The sequence below is a fragment of the Condylura cristata genome, unplaced genomic scaffold (genome assembly GCF_000260355.1).
Source record: "Condylura cristata isolate star-nosed mole 26May11 unplaced genomic scaffold, ConCri1.0 scaffold00016, whole genome shotgun sequence".
In the NCBI taxonomy this organism is placed as follows: Eukaryota; Metazoa; Chordata; class Mammalia; order Eulipotyphla; family Talpidae; genus Condylura; species Condylura cristata.
Window position 1 is genome coordinate 11,056,059 of NW_004567117.1, and position 18,923 is coordinate 11,074,981.

The 18,923-nt window shown below is 36.3% G+C and overlaps 1 protein-coding gene across 1 annotated transcript in view; it reads left to right on the forward strand.

The window, feature by feature from the left end:
* Nucleotides 1–5,440: 5,440 nt before the first annotated feature.
* THOC1 (THO complex 1) overlaps nt 5,441–18,923 on the forward strand; it is a 33,323-nt gene continuing 19,840 nt past the window's right edge. The window contains exons 1-9 of the mRNA XM_004683773.1: nt 5,441–5,526; nt 7,660–7,733; nt 7,828–7,888; nt 8,939–9,005; nt 11,967–12,085; nt 12,810–12,858; nt 13,217–13,312; nt 14,072–14,154; nt 15,914–15,987. Coding sequence (XP_004683830.1) covers nt 5,473–5,526; nt 7,660–7,733; nt 7,828–7,888; nt 8,939–9,005; nt 11,967–12,085; nt 12,810–12,858; nt 13,217–13,312; nt 14,072–14,154; nt 15,914–15,987 — 677 coding nt within the window. The 5' untranslated portion in view covers nt 5,441–5,472. The remainder of the gene's footprint in view (nt 5,527–7,659; nt 7,734–7,827; nt 7,889–8,938; nt 9,006–11,966; nt 12,086–12,809; nt 12,859–13,216; nt 13,313–14,071; nt 14,155–15,913; nt 15,988–18,923) is intronic.

Below are 18,923 nucleotides of genomic sequence, written 5' to 3' on the forward strand. Positions count from 1 at the left end.
AGCTCTGCCATTTTGGGGCAGGACATCTACACTTCACTCATGTGCTACTAAGAATCTCTACAAAATATAAATTCAAATGAGTCAGGTGAAAAATGGCTCATTGTCTTCTTTACCTTACTGTCATTCAGAAAGAAGATGGTATACAAAGAGGTTCCGTTTTCACTGCCAAGAGAATAATGCAAGAGAATAATCTGAAAAATAGTCCCAAGGGGCAATCGACCCAGAGAATCTGAGACTTGGGAGCAAAACTAGGTATCACAGACTACTCCAGAAGGGACAAAGAAGAAATTCAACCACACGCAAAAATAAGTGCATGGAGAGAAGTGATAGAAACTTCAACCATACAGTGTAAATCTTAAGGTTACACTTAATGTTTCTCCAGGGGCTCTAGGGAGGGGACAGTTGAGTATGGAGGTGTATCCTTAAGCAATATACCTGCATTGAACTGTCAGTGCTTCAAGTGGTGTGGGTCTCCATAAGGAGGACAGGGTGTATAATGTTGACCTCCATCCCTCTTAGGGAACACTGGAGTTGATCCTATAAAGTGCAACAAAGCATGACCCTTCAGACTACAGAAATTTAGATCTGGAAGTCCAAAGAGCTAGTCTTTCAGCAATACCACAAAACATCAGTTATTCTTACACACAATTTTCAATGACTGGACCCCCTCAAAGTCCATCCCCTACCCTGATTAACAGCTGCAGACCAGTTCTCCCAGTCACTAAATAGAAGAAATCTGATATGCTACAAAATGCATGAACCTTGAAGACATTGCGCTAATAAAATAAGTGTTATGTAAAGACAAAAATAAATAAAAATGAATTACCTATTCCCTTGTCTTAGTGAATATAACCTCATGTTCAGGTATTGGTGTTTGTTATATCTTTACCTTTTAAGTTATTTAGCATCAAATTGCTGCTTTTTGAGAAAGACTTTTAAAACTAATTTTAAAAAAACCTTAAAACTTTCCATTGTAGGATTTTTTAAAAATGCAAATTCAGTAGCATTAATTACATTCATATTATGTAACTAGCATCACCAACTAATTTCTAGAACCTTCTCATCATCCTAAGTTAAAATCAACACCTATTAAATAGTAAATCCCCATTAATGCCTGCTGATTCTCCCCTATTTTCTTTATTTGATGTTGAAACCATCACAGGTTGGATTGACCACACCACCACCCAGCACTGTACTTTTGAATATTCCTGCTTTGCTGTGCTATATGCTAATTGACAACACCTGTGCCCTCCTAGCAACCACGTAGGGGTCATTACAGCCTAGTTAAAGAATGAAATGTTCTTGTGCAGGCACCAGCTGAGAAATCCCTCACATCTTTCCTTCTTAAAGGTCAGCTTGGGAAGATGGCACTTAGATGCCATTAGATAATTCCACTCCTAGGTATCAAGGCAAAAAAAAAAAAAAAATGCAAGAACACTAATCAGAAAGATATATGCACGCCTATATTACAATAGCCAAGCTATAGAAACAAAGTGTCCAAGAATAGGTGAGTAGGTTAAGATGCAAAGATGCAAAATATACACACTATGGACTACAATTCAATGATAATATAAGATGAACCCATGCTATCTGCAACAGCATGGATGGAGTAGAGGAAGACATCGCTAAATGAAATGGAATATAAAGAAACAACACAACACATTAGACAAACCCTTTAGAAGTCTCAGAGTAACAGATTTCAAATAATCTTAGAAACCTGTCCATAGAATTAAGGTTGCCAGTGTGAGAATAGCCAAGTGTAGAGGGGGGACATCAGCCTATGGACCACTCAGTACCAGCACTAATGGATGCCTATTGGAGCCTTGAAAGTAGTTATAGAGAGTGAGATACATCTGAAGAGGCTTGACCCTGTATCTCTGAATCACACAAACAATATTGTAAGTTTGCTGTGTCAATAAACTTATGGAATGCAACAAAAGCAATTCGAAGAGAGCAGGTCATAGCAATAAATGCCTTCAAGAAACAAGAAAAACCTCAAATGCCTAACTTGACACCTCAAGGAACTAGAAAAGTAACAATACAATGTTTGTCAATTGATAATATAAAATTTATTTTAAAAAATAAAATGATAAAAAAATAAAACATTCCATGGGGATTACAACTGGAATGGAGATGGAAAATGATGTAAAAATAAACTATTACATTATTAAAAAAACCAAAATAACTTCTGTAAAGATAAACTGACAGGAAATCTCGCTAAACTCCCCTTGGAAAATAAGGACTAATAAAAATAAAGAGATAATACAACTAATGCCACCAAAAAAGAAAAAAAAGGATCTTGCTGCAAACAATCATACCAACAATTTGGATAACCTAGATGAAATGGATAAATTCCTAGAAACATACAACCAAGCAAGACTTAATCATGAAATAGAAAACCTGAAGAGATCACTTACTTGTTAGATTGAAAACATCTCAACAAAGAAAAGTTCAGGCTTATATGGCTTCACTGCTAAATAGTACCAAATCCTTCTCAAGTTCTTGAAATGAAAACAAGAAAGAATACTTCCAAATCATTTTTACAAAGTTTGAGTTACCTTTATACAAAAACCAGACAAACATACCACAAGAACATTATAAGCCCACTGGTGAACTTAGATGCAAAACTGACAGAACTAGCAAGCCAAATTTAACAGTACATTTAAAAGAAAAATGAATGCCATGCTCAAGTGAAGTTATTCTGGGTATGCAAGGATGATTCAACAGCCACACAATGTGATAAACTTATTAACAAAAGGACAGAAATCACATGATCCTCTCAATAGGAGCATTTGACAAAATCCAATATCCGCTTAGGATAAAAACTCAAAATAGGTATATAAGGAACTTACCATAACACAAGAAAGTCTGTATGTTAAAAGCCCATTGCTGGGCCCTCCCTAGTGGCACAATGGGTTAAAGTACAGAACTATCACAGCCACTGCAGCACAAGATTGATCCCTGGCCAGGGAGGTGATCCACATGGTGCAGCAGACCTCTCCTGCCTCATCTGCTGCTTCCCTCAGCAGTGTCCTTTGGCCATCTGCCTATTCTGCTCCCCACTCTGTGTCTGGTGAATCCTTTCACCTCTGGCCTATACCCCAGTTCTGTATGCATAAATAAATCTTTTTAAAAATGCTGTCAATAGGGCCCTCCCTGGTGGTGCAGCGGGTTAAAGCACAGCATTGAGAAGCTAAAGCCACTTCCGCATAAGTTTGATTCCCCTGCCTCCCCGGAAGTGACCGCATGGAGTGGCAGACCTTTCCTGACCCGCCCGCTGCTCCCCTCAGCAGTGTGCTTCGTCCATCTGCCTGTTCTGCTCCCCACTCTGTCTCTGGTGAAGCTTCTCGGCGCCCCTGAGCCTCTGGCCTGTACCCCAGTTCTGTATGCATAAATAATCTTTAAAAAAAAAAATGCTGTCAATAAATGTACATATATAAAATATGGCCAGAAAAATGCTAAAGACTGTCTTCTTATATAGTAGCCATCAACCTGGCAATCTACTCAAATCAAATACATGGAAAAAAAAAACCTACCATGTGAGCCTGCAATTCCACTTATCTTAATCAAAAGGGGTGGGGGTGGGGGGAAGAAACACCTTGAAGATAATATATGCACCCCTATTTACCTGCAATATTTACAATAGCCAGGATATGGAAACAACCTTTGTGCCCAACTGGATGAGTAAATAAAATGTGATTTATATAGTCATGTTCATATATCCCTCACATAGTATTAAGTTCAAAGTGCACATACCACTAGTGATTCCAAATAGGCTGTACCATAGAGCCCAGGGTGTAGTGGGTTATAAAATGTAGTTTTGTGAAATTACACTCTGAAAGTCACAGAACAGTAAAGTCAATACATAAATATACAGTCAATGGAAAATTTTTCAATTGTTAAAAGAAGAAATCTTCCTATTTAGAACAACCTGAAAAATCTTGAGGGCCCCAAGCTAAGTGAAACAAGCCAGTCAGGGAGAAAAAAAAAAAAATACAAGACCTCATCATTAAGTGTTGCCTTCAAAATCTTCAAGTTCATAAAGACAAACACTAGTTGGTGGTTGCTAGAAGCAGGGAATTGTGTAGCGGCAAAATAGGTAGATGTCAAAAGGGCCAAACTTTAGTTACAAAATGTCTTGGGAAATGTAATCTACAGTTACTCCTATAGTGCATACTGAAAGTTGCTACTGAGTAAATAATGAGAAAACAGTTTAACTCTAGTGACAGAAGTTAGACATTGTGGAGCATATTTCACCATACATACATAGTCAAGTTGTATACCTGAAACTAATATGTCCTATAAAGTGTATTTACCTCTTCCCAAATAGTTGATAATAACCCTATTACATCAGCCACTTACAAAAATCAGTAAATACCAACTTGTCCATTTGGACTTTTAAGTTACACAATTAAACCTGAATGGTTCGTTGATTATTGGGGGGGGAGGGGTAAAATAGACTAATTCTCCAGGTAGCCGCCTTTGTTCACGATTCCCACTACTGGGCAAGACTCTGAACAGTTGTCATTTTTTAGCTTCCTATATTCACTGGATGTCGAATGTAAGTGATCAGGGTAAATCGTGCCTAGCTTTATTTAGGTACCACGTGTAAGATAGTGGGACCTTTTTAGCATTTGCATCAGTTTCTTTCTTCATTGTATAATTCCAACTGACCCGAAGCCAAACTGCAAAAACTTTATTAGCCAAGTCTCTGAAATGAGGAGAGTCAAGGAAGGAGGTGGAATTATAGAGGTTACCTCGCCCCAGGTGGCGTGTGACCCATTTTCCAATTAGCGGCAACTACTGCATTCCTCCATGGTCTTTCCTCTTTTAGTGGCGACCTTTAGGTGAAAGAAACTAATTCCAAGATACCATTCCAAGCCATAATAGCCCAGCTACATCATTTTATTCGCGCTTTACAACAGCCCAGCGACATAGGCCTTTATTTCTTCTTTCACAGAAGAGGAAGCTGCTCCTCAGATTCGGGGCCCACGAACTAGTATGTAGATCCGGGACTGAAAATACTCCTTGGGTGAAAATAACCACTGTCCGGCTGAGAACGCTCACTGCCAAAATTTCCCAATCTCACGTCTTCCCACATAACTCACTAGACTCGGTTTCTCAGGAGGCCGCTACATTCCCGCGCGGCCCAGTGAGTCATAACTAGCCGACATTCACCCGGCTTCTCCAGCCCAGGAACACCAAGCTGGTGGCGTATTGGCCTATTCCCCGCCTAGCCGTGCAGTTTTCAGGGCAAGGCTGCCCATAAACCGTCACCACGAACCCGGATTACGGTTTGTACGGGCGACTCAAGTTTCCAACGCCCAATAGAATTTGGCACAGCCCACGCTCTCCTACAGGCTCGCCCCTCTGCGCACGGCCGCTCTAGCCCGAGCAGGGCATCTCGTTGCTCCCGGTTTGACGTCATCGGGCAGCGCCGCAGAGCAGTGGCGGGCACGCGCAACCGAAAAGATGTCTCCGACGCCGCCACTCTTTAGTTTGCCCGAAGCGAGAACGCGATTTACGGTGAGTGGAAGGTGGGAAGGTGCGGGCTTGACCTAGAACTAATCTTTGCCCTACTCTCCCTGAAACTACTCGAAATTTGCTGTTAAGGTAAAGTGGGGACAACAATATGAATGCCGGGGCTCGAGCACCCGGCCCCGTCTGGGGCTGGGAGGTGGAAATGTACATTACCTGCTTCTTCCGGACGTCTTCTGCAGCCAGCCTCCGCATTCCAGCAGACAGGTTTTAGAACCCCGGAGTGCTTGGTACCTCGGTTTCCTGCGTAGAGGGGTCACCCCTAGGCTTCCTGCGGATCCTGCTCCTCTGCAATGCTTGCTTAGTGGGGCAGGCGTCTCCAGAACTGAAGGGCGAGGGCGCGAGGGGTTTTGTCTCTGAGACCCGGCTCTCGCCCCGCCTCCTAAGCGTCCAGGTGGTGATTCTTTTTGTCTACTCGCCACACCTGTAACCCACCCCTCCTCCCCCGCCACCTCCTCCTGCTGAGAGATCGATGTGGAGGTCCTACGGGAGAAAAAGACGGCGTTCAGCTGGGGATGGGTGGCAGGTGTGTTTTATTCATACACATTAGAGAGGAGTAGTGTAAGCATTTGGGAATTCCTTACTGAGAGTTTGTAGCAAATAACCGTCGTGTTAGCTTTTTTTTAACTCTTAGAATTGCACTGTGTAATAAGCTGTTTTATTATCCCTGGTAATGAAATAGAACCTGAGACACACTCATACCCCTCCCCCAAGATAAGCGATTTGTTTCATTAGTTTTTCCCACTTAAGATCAATATTTTTATGTTGTCCATCACAGCCTCCACCATGAAGAACCCTATTTAAGTTCTGTGACTGTATTTGCCTTTAGCATTTAAAGCCACGGTTCAACTACGCAGATATTTAACTGTACATATATCGTTATACCAGAGTGAAAATCTTGTGAAAGAAAAAAATATTCTTTACAGTCAGTGGTTTTCTTACGTGCAGGGTTTTTTGTTTTTTTTTAATGTAGCACGGTTTTTATCAAATTATACCTTGTTTGTGTCATCAGAATCATTTTCTTTCTGCTCATTTTCCTGTAACCCATGGTGCTCTGAAAATTTTGCTAATGGCAACTGTTTTGGAATGTGCAAAATGCTAGTCACGGTGGGGGTTCATCTAATTGCCCAATGATTCTCCAGCTTCTGTGTGCAGTGGTGTCACCTGGAGATTTTGTTAAACATATGTTATGGTCTTGATACTGTAATGAGGCCTAAGATTCTGCATTTTCAACAAATCCCCAGGTGATGCCACTAATACTGCTGGAGTAAGGATATACAGTTACCCTCTTACTTTACTTAACTGGTAAGGAGAAAAACCCACAAAGAGATATGCCCAAGACTGCACATACAGAAATGGGCATTTCCAGTATAATTGTCAAAAACTCTCCTCAGTTTTGAAAAGACAGGAATTTTTTCAGTACTTGCTATGTGTGAGGGACTATACTAAACCAGCTACCTAGAAAAGGTAGCACTTAAGTCTTCAAGAATGGGTAGAATTTGGGTGAGCAGGTGGGAAGAATAGCATGAAGGTATGAATACCCTAGAATGTACTTGATAGAAAATGATAAAATAATGACAAGATAGTGGAGAGTAGATGTAAGGGGATTGAGGAGAGTGCGGTTAGATAAACTGAGTGACATAACATTAAGGACCTCAAGAGGGAGCTGTGAAACTTCAAAGCCAAAACCTGTAAGGAACTATTGGAGATATTTTTTTCAAAAACACAGAATGGAGCAGAATCTCAAAGGTTCAAATAACCTAATTTTGTTATAGTAATCCCTGCCAACATTGAACAAAGCATCATTATTTGAGAACCTGCTTTCATTATACATCCTGTCATTTCACTTACAGAGGTAGTTTTTAAGAAACTGTCCGTGACATTAAATGAGGACTTACTGTATTCTCATGAATATGATAAAAAGTATGAGGGAAAACCTGGAATAAGAAACTGGCTAGGAAGTTCTGACCAGTTTGAAAGTGATGAAAATGTTAACAGTGACATTTGAGTAATTACTGGTAGAATGACTATTCCCTGGTATAGTTTTAGACTGTAAGAGTATAATGCTTTTCAGTAAACAATAAAATCTTTCAAACTAGTAGCATTTTTTAATTTTTCTAGAAATCTACCAGAGAGGCTCTGAACAATAAAAATATCAAACCATTGTTGAGTACCTTTGGCCAGTTGCCCGGCAGGTAATGTATTCGTATCCATGAAATATGCTTACCTAAATCTTTATACTTTCCCTCAGCTGTTCAAAAATATTCAGGTGTCTTTTGTTTTCAATAGTGAAAATGAAAAAAAATGTACCCTTGACCAGGCTTTCAGAGGTGTTCTAGAAGAAGAAATTGTAAGTATTTTCCTTTAATTGTTAAAATGCTCCTGGCAAATTAATAAATGTGTATTTAAATGTGGCCACTTTTTCTTAGCGTGAACTTGCTTCTGTGAAAGCTAACTTGATTATAGTACAGAAGTTAAAATTAGGGCGTTTAACAGCACAGATATAACTTAAGGGTTTGATTTGATAAATGAAGAGATTCCTATCCAAGTGAATATAAGAAAAGTTGACATGAAGTCTTACTGAGCACAAACTAGAAGTTGAAGTTGGGCCCTTTCACTTTGCCATGTGTAGTGACTCATCCTGTAATGTCATGAAAGGTCTCGTCTAGGGATGTTCATCTGGGATTCATGCCCTCATTTTCCGATGGCTTCCTCCTCATTAATGCGCTTACAAAATAACTAGAGCCTGTTCAACTTCAGTAGAGAAATTTAATCTAAACATGAACAATCAATTCATTTACCATTGATAGGGCAACTAAATGAAAAGGAAAGTATTAACAGTTTAGGCCTAGTTAAGTGAACCTTCACTTAACTAATTACAATTAATATTTGTATGGTAGAAATACCATTCTTTTAGGGTTGTTGATAAAACAACACTTAATACAATCATCAGTCATTGATGGTATTTATGATATTGGATGCATGTACTACCATCTACTAAAGCCCTTCCACAAACACAATGATGAACTTTTCATTTAATTCCATGGGCCCTGTTTTTGTTCTGTGCTTTTGAGTTAAAACATCAGCATTTCTTCACTTGATTACGGCTATAGCCTTAATCATGCTAACATAACCATGTTCCTGAGATCATCAGATATTAAGTGAGTTACCTGCTTGTTATTTACTTCACACACTCCTACAATTATTTATACTATTATTGTTTATTTTGTCTTTTCATCCTCAAGCATAATTTTATCTTCAGGAAACATTTTTAATGCCATATTTGTAATAATCAGTTTCATGGCAGGGTATCTTTTTATTGGTCAAAATATTTAAATCAATTTAAATATCAAAATATTTAAATTCTGGCTTCTAAAAAATTTGTTTTCTCTGTTGGTAGATAAATCATTCATCATGTGAAAATGTTTTAGCTATTATTTCTCTTGCTATTGGGGGAGTAACTGAAGGTAAGTGCAGTTTTGTTTTTTTAAGTAACCTTGGACATGAATGACATGCTTTATTTAAATTTTCCCCATATTTCTGCACCTATCCAGTTCTGTTTATTCTTCAAATTCTACCTGAATCCTGCCTTTGCAATGAAGTTGTCCTATAAAATTAACTCACACATAATTTCCATTTCTATTATTCAGTACATATTTTGGCAATTGTCATTCAGTAAATAACGAGCAAGCACCTGCAGTGTGCCTGTAGTTGAGCTAGGTCTTATGGTTCAATGATGAATGAAACATAGTCCCTGCTAATTAAGGGACATATATATAAATGTCTTACTGTGGTGTGATTATTGTGATTGAAGTAAGACTGAAATGTTGAAATGACTCTAAACTTCAAAATTTAAAAGTCTGAGAAAACAGCTAGGTCGGAAAAGATGATGAGCTTGTCAGATAGAAACAGAAGGGAAGAGCTGTGTATAGGTTGAGTTCAGCATGACTAAAGAACTACGTGGAGCACAGCAGTGGAAGTATAGTGAGAATGGCGAGAAAGGAGATGGAGGAATAAGTGAAGATTTGTGAAAGCTTTTATATGTCATGCTAATGCCAGCTATGGAGAGAGAATTGAATTGGGAGAGACTGGCAGGTTAACTATCAATAAACCATTGTCAGTGCAGTGGGGCATAGTTTAAAGAGACTTTTGAAAAAATACTAATTAAGCACACAGTACCTAACACAATAGTATGAGCTCATTAAATAATTGCAAAAGCCATGCAAAAATATTGGTTCAGTATTATTAGCCAATTGGTTAAAATACTCATTTGATTAACTCATAAATATTTGAAAAGTGGCTTTCAATCTATAAAACATTATTTGTATATTTATTATTTTAGCACTTATTCCTTAAAAAAAATTGGAACATACATGATAAAGTTTTATGTATAAGTATTGTAGAAGCAAGGTATTTTGTGTGCTTCAGCATAGTTCATAAATTCTGACTATAAGTTAAACTTTTATATGAGATGCTTATTCATTCATTAATAAAACTTAAGTAAGTTCTAATGTAGCACATGCTTAGTTCATTGAAATGTTTTTCTTATATACTGGTGCTACTTTAACACTTAAAGTTGAACAGAGTCTATATTTAAAACTTTTAATTTTTTGAGAAACATGGGAACTTAAGAGCTTAATTAAACTTTAAAATTAAAGCTTATATGCTTTTTTATTTGATGAGGAATAATTTGATGGGGGAAAGAATTCTTTTTTGAGAGAGGTTTTATGTCATTTAATTGATTTATTTTAAAATTGTCCATAAATGTTTTGTTAAATTTAACTTAGCAAGTATGTATTAAGCTTCTATTCAGTGTCAGGGGCAACACTGGTTAAAGCACACAAGAATGTTTACCCTGCATAAAAAAGATAAACAGGATATGATAAATGCTGTAATTTATGTGCCTTAAGCTTTAGAAGCAGAGGTGACATATCAGTTTTCTAGAAGAGCTTATATTTGTTCAATGCTCTGAAAGATGGAATAGGAATTTACTATGTAAAAGAGAGAAGGAAGACTTAATGAATTAAAGTCCTTGGAAGTAGAAGCTAGGCAATTTTCTTAAGTTCTGTAATTAGTAAATGTAAGTAAACTTACACCAGGCTATACTGTGACTAAGGGCAGAGATTATGCCTCTCACATCTCTTGGGTGTCCAGCATATGGTATCCCAGAGGCTAAGGGACTTTATCATTAACTTCAGTGTCATCTCAGATCTAACCTCCTACTTCTCTGTAATGTTCTTCTGCCCATTGATGGAATTCATTGCTTGATTTCTATTAGCTATTTCTGTTCATTGGGTTTCCCTAAAATTGAGTTGCGTTCTGCTGCTTTATCCCTAGGAAGTATCTAGGAAGTATCCCTCACATCACAAACCAGATGCGATCCTACCAGTGCAGAGTAGAGCTGGAAATACTACTTCCTTTTTCTCAACATACTTTATTAATATAGTGTTATTGATTTACAGTGCCCCCTATATTCTATGTATAGTGCTTAAGTGGCTACTAAAACACTTAACACATGTTAGAAAATATTACCTAAAAATAGAAGAATAGCAGATAGATAAAAGTATTTTAGTTAATATGCATTACTTTATTTTTAAAAATCCTTAATTTATTGCTTTACTTTAATAACACAATTTCAAAATAACTTTTTACCTTTTATTTCCCTGAACCAATACTGTTATTTAAATGTTTAATAATAATTGAAATCAGTATCACATATTTTTGTTTTTTTGAAGATAATCTTTTCAAATAATGAAGATAATTTAGCAACATTATAGAACATTTGAAAACTAGAGAAAGGGTTTGTAAAACTGCCACTCATTTTGGTGTAAAATTAGTCTTTAAAAATTTTTTTGTTGTAACCTTAGTAGACATAATTTTGAATCCTATCTTTTTCACTTAACATTATATCATAAGCATTTTCCAATTTATAGCCATCATAACCATCGTTTTTAATTGGCTGCGTTATATTCTTTTGAATAGCTTAGTGGTGAAGAAAACAGACTGTGGAGCCAGACTGCCTGGGTTCGTATCCCAGCTCTACCACTTTCTGGCTCTATAATTTTAGACAAGTTACTTAACGTCTCTCTGTCTCAGTTTTTCCCTTCCATAAGTTGAAGATAATATTTATTTCATAGGGGTATAAAGGTAATTTATGTTAGTATATGGAAAGCACTCAATGTGCCTGATGTAGTAAATGTTCTAGAAGTGTTACCAAGAGTGATTTTATCGTCGTCATTACTGGTATACATATCAAAACTTAAGTATGTCCTGTTTGGGGACTTATAGGTTACTTTCATTTCTCATCTCATAAAGCCTTGTTAGGGTTGACAAAATGTACCTTTAAGATAGTCTCTGGAATTATTTTGCATGAACTGTTTACTCAATAGCATTTTTAACTTTTTAATTGGCTTGTGCTCCACTTGAAGGTATTTGTACTGCATCTACACCTTTTGTATTGTTGGGAGATGTTTTGGATTGTCTTCCTTTGGATCTGTGTGATACAATATTCACTTTTGTGGAAAAAAATGTTGCTACTTGGAAATCAGTAAGTGCTTTGGATTCTTTATTTTACTTTATTTTTAAAGATGTATTTATTCATATGGAACTGGGGTACAGGCCAGAGATGCGGAGGGTGAGAGGATTCACCAGAGACAGAGCTGGGAGCAGAACAGGCCAATCAACGAAGTACACTGGTGAGGGGAGCAGCGGGCGGGTCAGGAGAGGTCTGCCTTGCCGCCATGTGGAGCTCCTCTGGGGCAGGCAGGAATCGAACTCATGCGGAAGTGGCTTAAGTTTCTCAGTGCTGTGCTTTAACCCGCTGCACCACCAGGGAGGACCGCTTTGGATTCTTTTATTCCTACCATTATGTTTCTATATACCTAGAGTTCTGTGAGTTATTGGTTTTGGAGGTTTTTCTTTTTGCTAAAATTTCTAACATTGCTGATTGCCCAGAAGTTTGTCCGTGTGAGAGAATTTTATATTTTGGTCTTTTGGGGGAATCATGTAGGCATCAAGTAGAGAAAAAGTTAAAATGTAAAATTTTACTAAGTAATAAGGACTCAGAATGCACATCACATGTTTAAAACAGTTACTTGCTATTATATTTTGTTACATATCTGAAAATATTTCTATTTCACTGAAAATATTTCTTGCTTTAAAAAAGTGACAAAATAGATTTCTTAGTACATGTTAATTGTCTTTTTAATATTTTACTTTCTGTGACTTAATTAATGTTGAAGGATGTGCAACGACTTCTGTCTTAATTTCAGAACACATTCTATTCTGCTGGGAAAAATTATTTACTACGTATGTGCAATGGTAAGTAACTCAACAACTTGTTGAGTTAAATATGAGTAACAAAATTTTTTAAAATAGAGTATCTTTTTTTAAAGTAATAGCACTTTATTAAAACATCATTCACTTTTAATTGTTTCTGTTCTGGAAATAAACTTTAGAAAACCAAAAAAATTTAGTAAGCTTTAACTTGCTCATGCTTAACTTGTTTTATTCCTAGTTTTCTAATGCTTTTTTGGTGACAATAATACACATCCCCATTTTGAGAAAACTGCTTTAAGAAATAACTCTTGGCAAACTGAATAACAAATGGGGATAGTTGTTCTAATTATAAAAACAGAATGATTTCTTCCATGTAACCTTCATTTTCATATTTTGTTAGATCTCCTAAGAAGATTATCAAAATCCCAGAATACAGTCTTCTGTGGACGAATTCAACTCTTTTTAGCCCGACTTTTTCCTTTATCTGAGAAATCAGGTAAGCTTTTATAACTGATTAAATAAATGCTTTGCAAAAAGATCATCTTCATTTATTTTTTTTACTTGTAAATAGTAATATTGGACTTACTATATAGTACAAGTATTATGTAGTCATTGATTCTTTAAATTCAAAGCTTATTAATAATAGTGTATTGAGTCACACAGAAATCAACATTAGTACATGACTATTAAACTATAAATTTTATTTGGATTTTACAACTTTATCAAAATCCAGTCCAGATTTCCACATTGCATTTAGCTTTCATATCACTTCAAACTCCTCTAATTTTTTTCAGTGACAGTTCCTCAGTTTTGCTTATTTTTTTCATTTTTTCATGACCTGGATACTTTTCAAGTGTACTACTCAGATGTTTTGTAGAATTGATTTAAGTTTTTCTTAAGTTTTTTTCCCCTTACTAGACTGAGGTTATGGACTTTAGGGAAGACTCAAAGGTGATGTGTCCTTCTTAGTGCATCATTTTGGTATGAGGTTGTTGTTTTATTACTGGTTATGTAATCATTGCTTCTATAGTTAAGGTGTTATCCTTGGGCACCAAATTTCTCTGCTACAATGTTATTATTAATCTCTTTGTAGTTAATAAATATTTAGAGGGGAAAATTGGTGTTCTAACTTGATCTTTGCCTACTAAAGGATTTATCAATTTATATGTTTTGGTTATATAACCACAAAGTTACATTCTTAAATAACTAGGAATTTGGTGAGTTTGCTTTGAAAAAAAATTTTTTTTTTAAATAGGTCTTAACTTGCAGAGCCAATTTAATCTGGAAAATGTCACTGTTTTCAATACCAATGAGCAGGAAAGCACGTTGGGTCAGAAGGTGAGACTTTCATTTAGTCTAACACAACATATTTATGTTACTGAATAATTCATGTGAATCATCAAAAATTTTGAAAACCTTTATTTCCAGAGTATAGAAATAATAAGTGTTCTGTGTAGAAAAAAATGCAAACAAAATAGAAATATTTAAAATAGAAAATACAACTACTCCATAATCCAAGACTCCAAAGAACCATTCTTAGCATTTTCTGTCACTACTACCAGAACTTTGTGTATATGTGCATGCCTTACTCTTTCTTTTCTCTCTTTTATCTCATTCCTGCATTCTTCAAACTTTGTTTTGTACTTCAGTGCATTTTCAGCACATAAGAAGGGTACGACCAGCAGCTGGGGCTTACTGGGGCACTCATGAGGAAAGTTTATGGTTTGGTTGGTTCCATCAGTAGTGTTATATAATGGTTGTGCATATCTTCAGAGTTTTAACCTTCCTCATGAACAGGTGGACTACTTTTCACCTCATGCTTTAGAAGCTTGATGCTGTCTGTGCTTCCTTCCTTTTGTTCTGGGAGATTGTGCTCTTAGCAAATTACAGTAGTTGTTACCCACATTTTAAAAAGCTCATCTTAATTTTCCTCCAGTGTTTTAAGTTCTTGCTCAGGAAAAGAAAATAGAGGCTCATACTGGGGGGTCATGCTTGGACTCCTCTGTGTTCTTGTTGGAGTTGTTATCCTCATGGGTGTCCTTTGCTGCTGCTAATGGGGTGTAGCAGCAGCAACTCAGGCCCTTGGGCTCATAGTTCCTTCCCGCACACCACTGGCCAAACTGTATTTTTGAGGTTTATCCTTTAAAATGTTAGCATCAGTTTGGAAACAGTGCTGCCCAAAGATTTTTCAAATCTGATCTTACACTTTTATGTATATTTTAGATACTTCTTGGCTATTCCATGTAAGCTTGTTATTTTGAATTTTTTTATATAGAACTAGAAACTAAGCATATCTTAAAGTTTCCAATCAGACTATCTTAAAGTGTTCCCAGATAATAATGTTCTGCATTGGAGTCGGGGAAAATTTCCACAGTCAGATTAAAATTGGAGACAGTAACGACCTGAATTCACATTAAAAGTTATGTATTTACTGTAGTTCTTAGAGTCCTTAATATACAGTATTTAACTGTATACAAATTTTTATCTGTAGTTTCAGTCAACTAAACATATTTGAGTTTTTCATATTTCATATGAAATATTTTGATATGAAAATAAGCACATTAAGATATTTTGAAAGACCACATATACAACTTTTAACACTGTTTTGCTTTAAATTTTATTTTCAACTATTGTATCTAATTTCTAAATTGAACTTTGTCATATAAATATATATGGAAAAAACATAGTATATATAGGATTTGGTTTTATTATCAGTTTTAAGTATCCACTGGGTTCTTGAACATATCCCTCAGGTGAGGGGGAACTACATTACTAATGATCTTCTCAATTCTCTAAAAAATTTCTGTCCAAAAAGTACTTAGCCATAGATCCTTTCTACCTAGAGAGAATGTACTGAGCATGTTTAGAGAAACCCTGGTTTAAAACTTTCCACTATGTCTTCATGATAGTTTAAACATTGTCACTACTCTTGAGTTCTCAGATTACTGTCAACATAAAATTATATTCCATTAACTATAGTCCTAGATAGTCACTGTGACTAGACTTCACTAATGTGAAACATCGATGAAGGTAAATTCTAGCATTTACCTTCTGTCTGATAATTGCTTTATGATAAACTATATTTTTTCAAATCTAGCACACTGAGGACAGAGAAGAAGGAATGGATGTAGAAGAAGGTGAAATGGGAGATGATGAAGCACCAACAACTTGGTAAGTTTTCAGAAGTTCAAATTTCTTGTTTTATAATGGAAATAGTTTAATAGTAGGGTGAAGTTGTTGACAGGAAGAAAGAAAATCATTCCTATAGATTTATTTGTAATTTTTCATCTATATTACTTAAAGTTATAAGACTTAAATCACTAATGTGCTGCAGCAATTTGTTTCTAAATTGTGTGCAGACAGAGCATTGTTTACTGTATTTACACATACTGATCATTAATGAATTCTCCTAACATTTGAAAAACCAAGCACAGGTAACCTAGATGCTCCTTTCTTTCTCTTTCCATTTAACTTGTGAATCCAGCCCTCTAGGTACTAGATTGATTTCTTTTTATATCAGTATAGGAGACATAAAAAACTTAGCTCCTCTTTCTGCTCCCTCCTATTAGTTTCCTATCACATCATTTTTAACTCTGTGCTTTCTTTCTGAATGATTTCTTTCTAAGGCTGGATAGAGCAGAAAGAGGAGGAAAGGGAAAATATGAAAAAAAATTGCCACTAGCTCTCTGCTAGGTGTCTGAGAAGACAAGTTATCATCAGCTGCATTGAAAGAATTTCTGAAAGGGAACCTTGTGACTTAGGGAGTCTCAGTGCTATCACCACCAAGGCCTGAGCTCGATCCCCAGCCAGCGAGCTATCTCACTTGTGGCACAGCAGACCTCTCCTTTCTTACCTGCTGCTCACCTAAGCAGTGTATTTCAGTAAACCCACCTGTTCTTCTCCTCACTCTGCCTCTAGTGAATCTTTTCACTCTCCACACCTCTGGTCTACACCCCATTTCTTCTACAAAGTAAGTTTTAGTAATTTTTTTTAATAAAAGAAAGAATTTCTGGAACACCAAGAAGAGTTTCTTGTATCTGTACAGGGAGATATATTCTGGCACCCCAGATTTCAAATTCGAAAACATAATCACCAAGAAATATTTTAAATAGTGCAGATGTAGGCATAATTTCAATATTTCCTAATTGTACAACCATGAGCAAGCTACTTATATCCCTGCAACTTAGTTTCAGCATATTTAAAATATATTATGCCACTTTCTCCCTGACTGCTATTGAGAGGACTTAATGATAATGCTGATCTGAAATGGTCTATTGAATTGCTTACTAGTTAGCAGCCCCCTTATTACCATAGCTGTTGATATAATTCGTAGCAACATATGTAAGGTACTCAGAATTGTCTCCTCATTTTGCAGCAGTTGTTTTTTTTTTGTTTGTTTGTTTTTTTAAAGAAATCTTTTTGTTTATGTGTGTTATGGATAAGTTACTCGAATCAGTTTCATGTTCCCAAATTAACGTGTTACCTGAGTGTAAACACAGCCCCAATAACAAACTCTTGCCAATGCTATTTTTTCTAGTTAGACTGTATCTAAGCCTGTGTAAACAATTCAGCTGCATTGGTTATGTTAAACCAATTTCAGCTGCAGAAAACTACTTAACTGTTTCCCATAGAGGAGAAAATTATATGAGAGATTACTTTGTGATCAGTAACTTTACCAAATTGTCTCAAACACTGTAATGTACAAAGAAGAATAGAATATATTACTCATGTGTCTACAATGTAAAGTCCATTTCAGATTTGGCTCAGTTATACCAGTAAAAGTGTTTGTATTAAAAAAACAAAGAAGTGTTTGTATTAAAATTTCCATGTGTAAAGTTTTATAAATCATTAACTCAAAATTTTAAAACACAGGTTGTTTTACATTTACTGTATAAAATAGTTATAGTAGACTTTTTTATATGATAGCTATCTCCTCTAATTTGTTATTGTTTGCTTATATAAGTAGTACATTTGCTTTGTGTGGATAAGAGAAAAATCCAATAAATCCGTGGGATGATGAAGGTAGAAAGCAAACTGCAGTTGGGTTGAAAAAATGGAGGTGATAACCTTATATATGGATAATATCATTTTTTTTTAGTATATGTGCTGCCGAAGTGAGCACTATGGATAATATCTTTAACAACTTAAGCCATCAAGGAAAAAAGAGAGGAACAGCAGCTCAGAATGAGTAATAGAACCATCAAGAAGAGAGGGTGTTTTTTTTTTTTCTTTTTTTTTTAAAGATTTATTTATTTGTGCATACAGTACTGGGTTACAGGCCAGAGGCTCAGGGGCGGTGAGAGGCTTCACCAGAGACACAGTGGGGAACAGAACAGGCAGATGGATGAAGTACACTGCTGAGGGGAGCAGTGGGCGGATCAGGAGAGGTCTGCCACGCCATGTGGTCACCTCCGGGGCAGGTGGGAATTGAACTCATGCGAAAGCGGCTTTAGATTCTCAGTGCTGTGCTTTAACCCGCTGCGCCACCAGGGAGGGCCGAGGAGAGGGTTTTTTAAAAATAGATTAGGGTCTCAGCCATTAAATTTTCTTAGCACTAATATATTAATATATTAAAAAATCATACTATGAGGCATGAAAGAAGAGATATTAAAAGACTTATAAGAGGTGATAATTAGGAACTTGAAATAAGATTCTTGTTAGTATCAAGCATTAACTTAGACATGAGTCTCATGGTGACTGAGATAAAAAAAAAAAGGACGTACAGTGATTTCATAATTCTCATTTTATGAATAGAGGTAGCCTTCCATTTTTTTTTCTTGAAGAGACAAACTTTCCTGGTATTTCAAGAGATAAAACCCAGCCTAGAATCTTATCGTTAGAAACAGTGAAGTTTTTTTCAATGTAGACCTTGATGTTCAGTTAATGCTTTCCTGTTTTCAGAGTTGTGTTGCTACAGAAGAGTTTAGAAAGAGTGAATTAAAATGCCCATTAGATTCTTTTGAATATTGCTCATTCTTGAAACAACTTTGGCAGGAGATAGATTTTGTTCTATTAAAAATGGTCAGTAGAGGCCCTCCCTGGTGGCGCAGCGGGGTAAAGCACTGCACTAAGAAGCTGAAACCACTTCCGCATGAGTTCGATCCCAC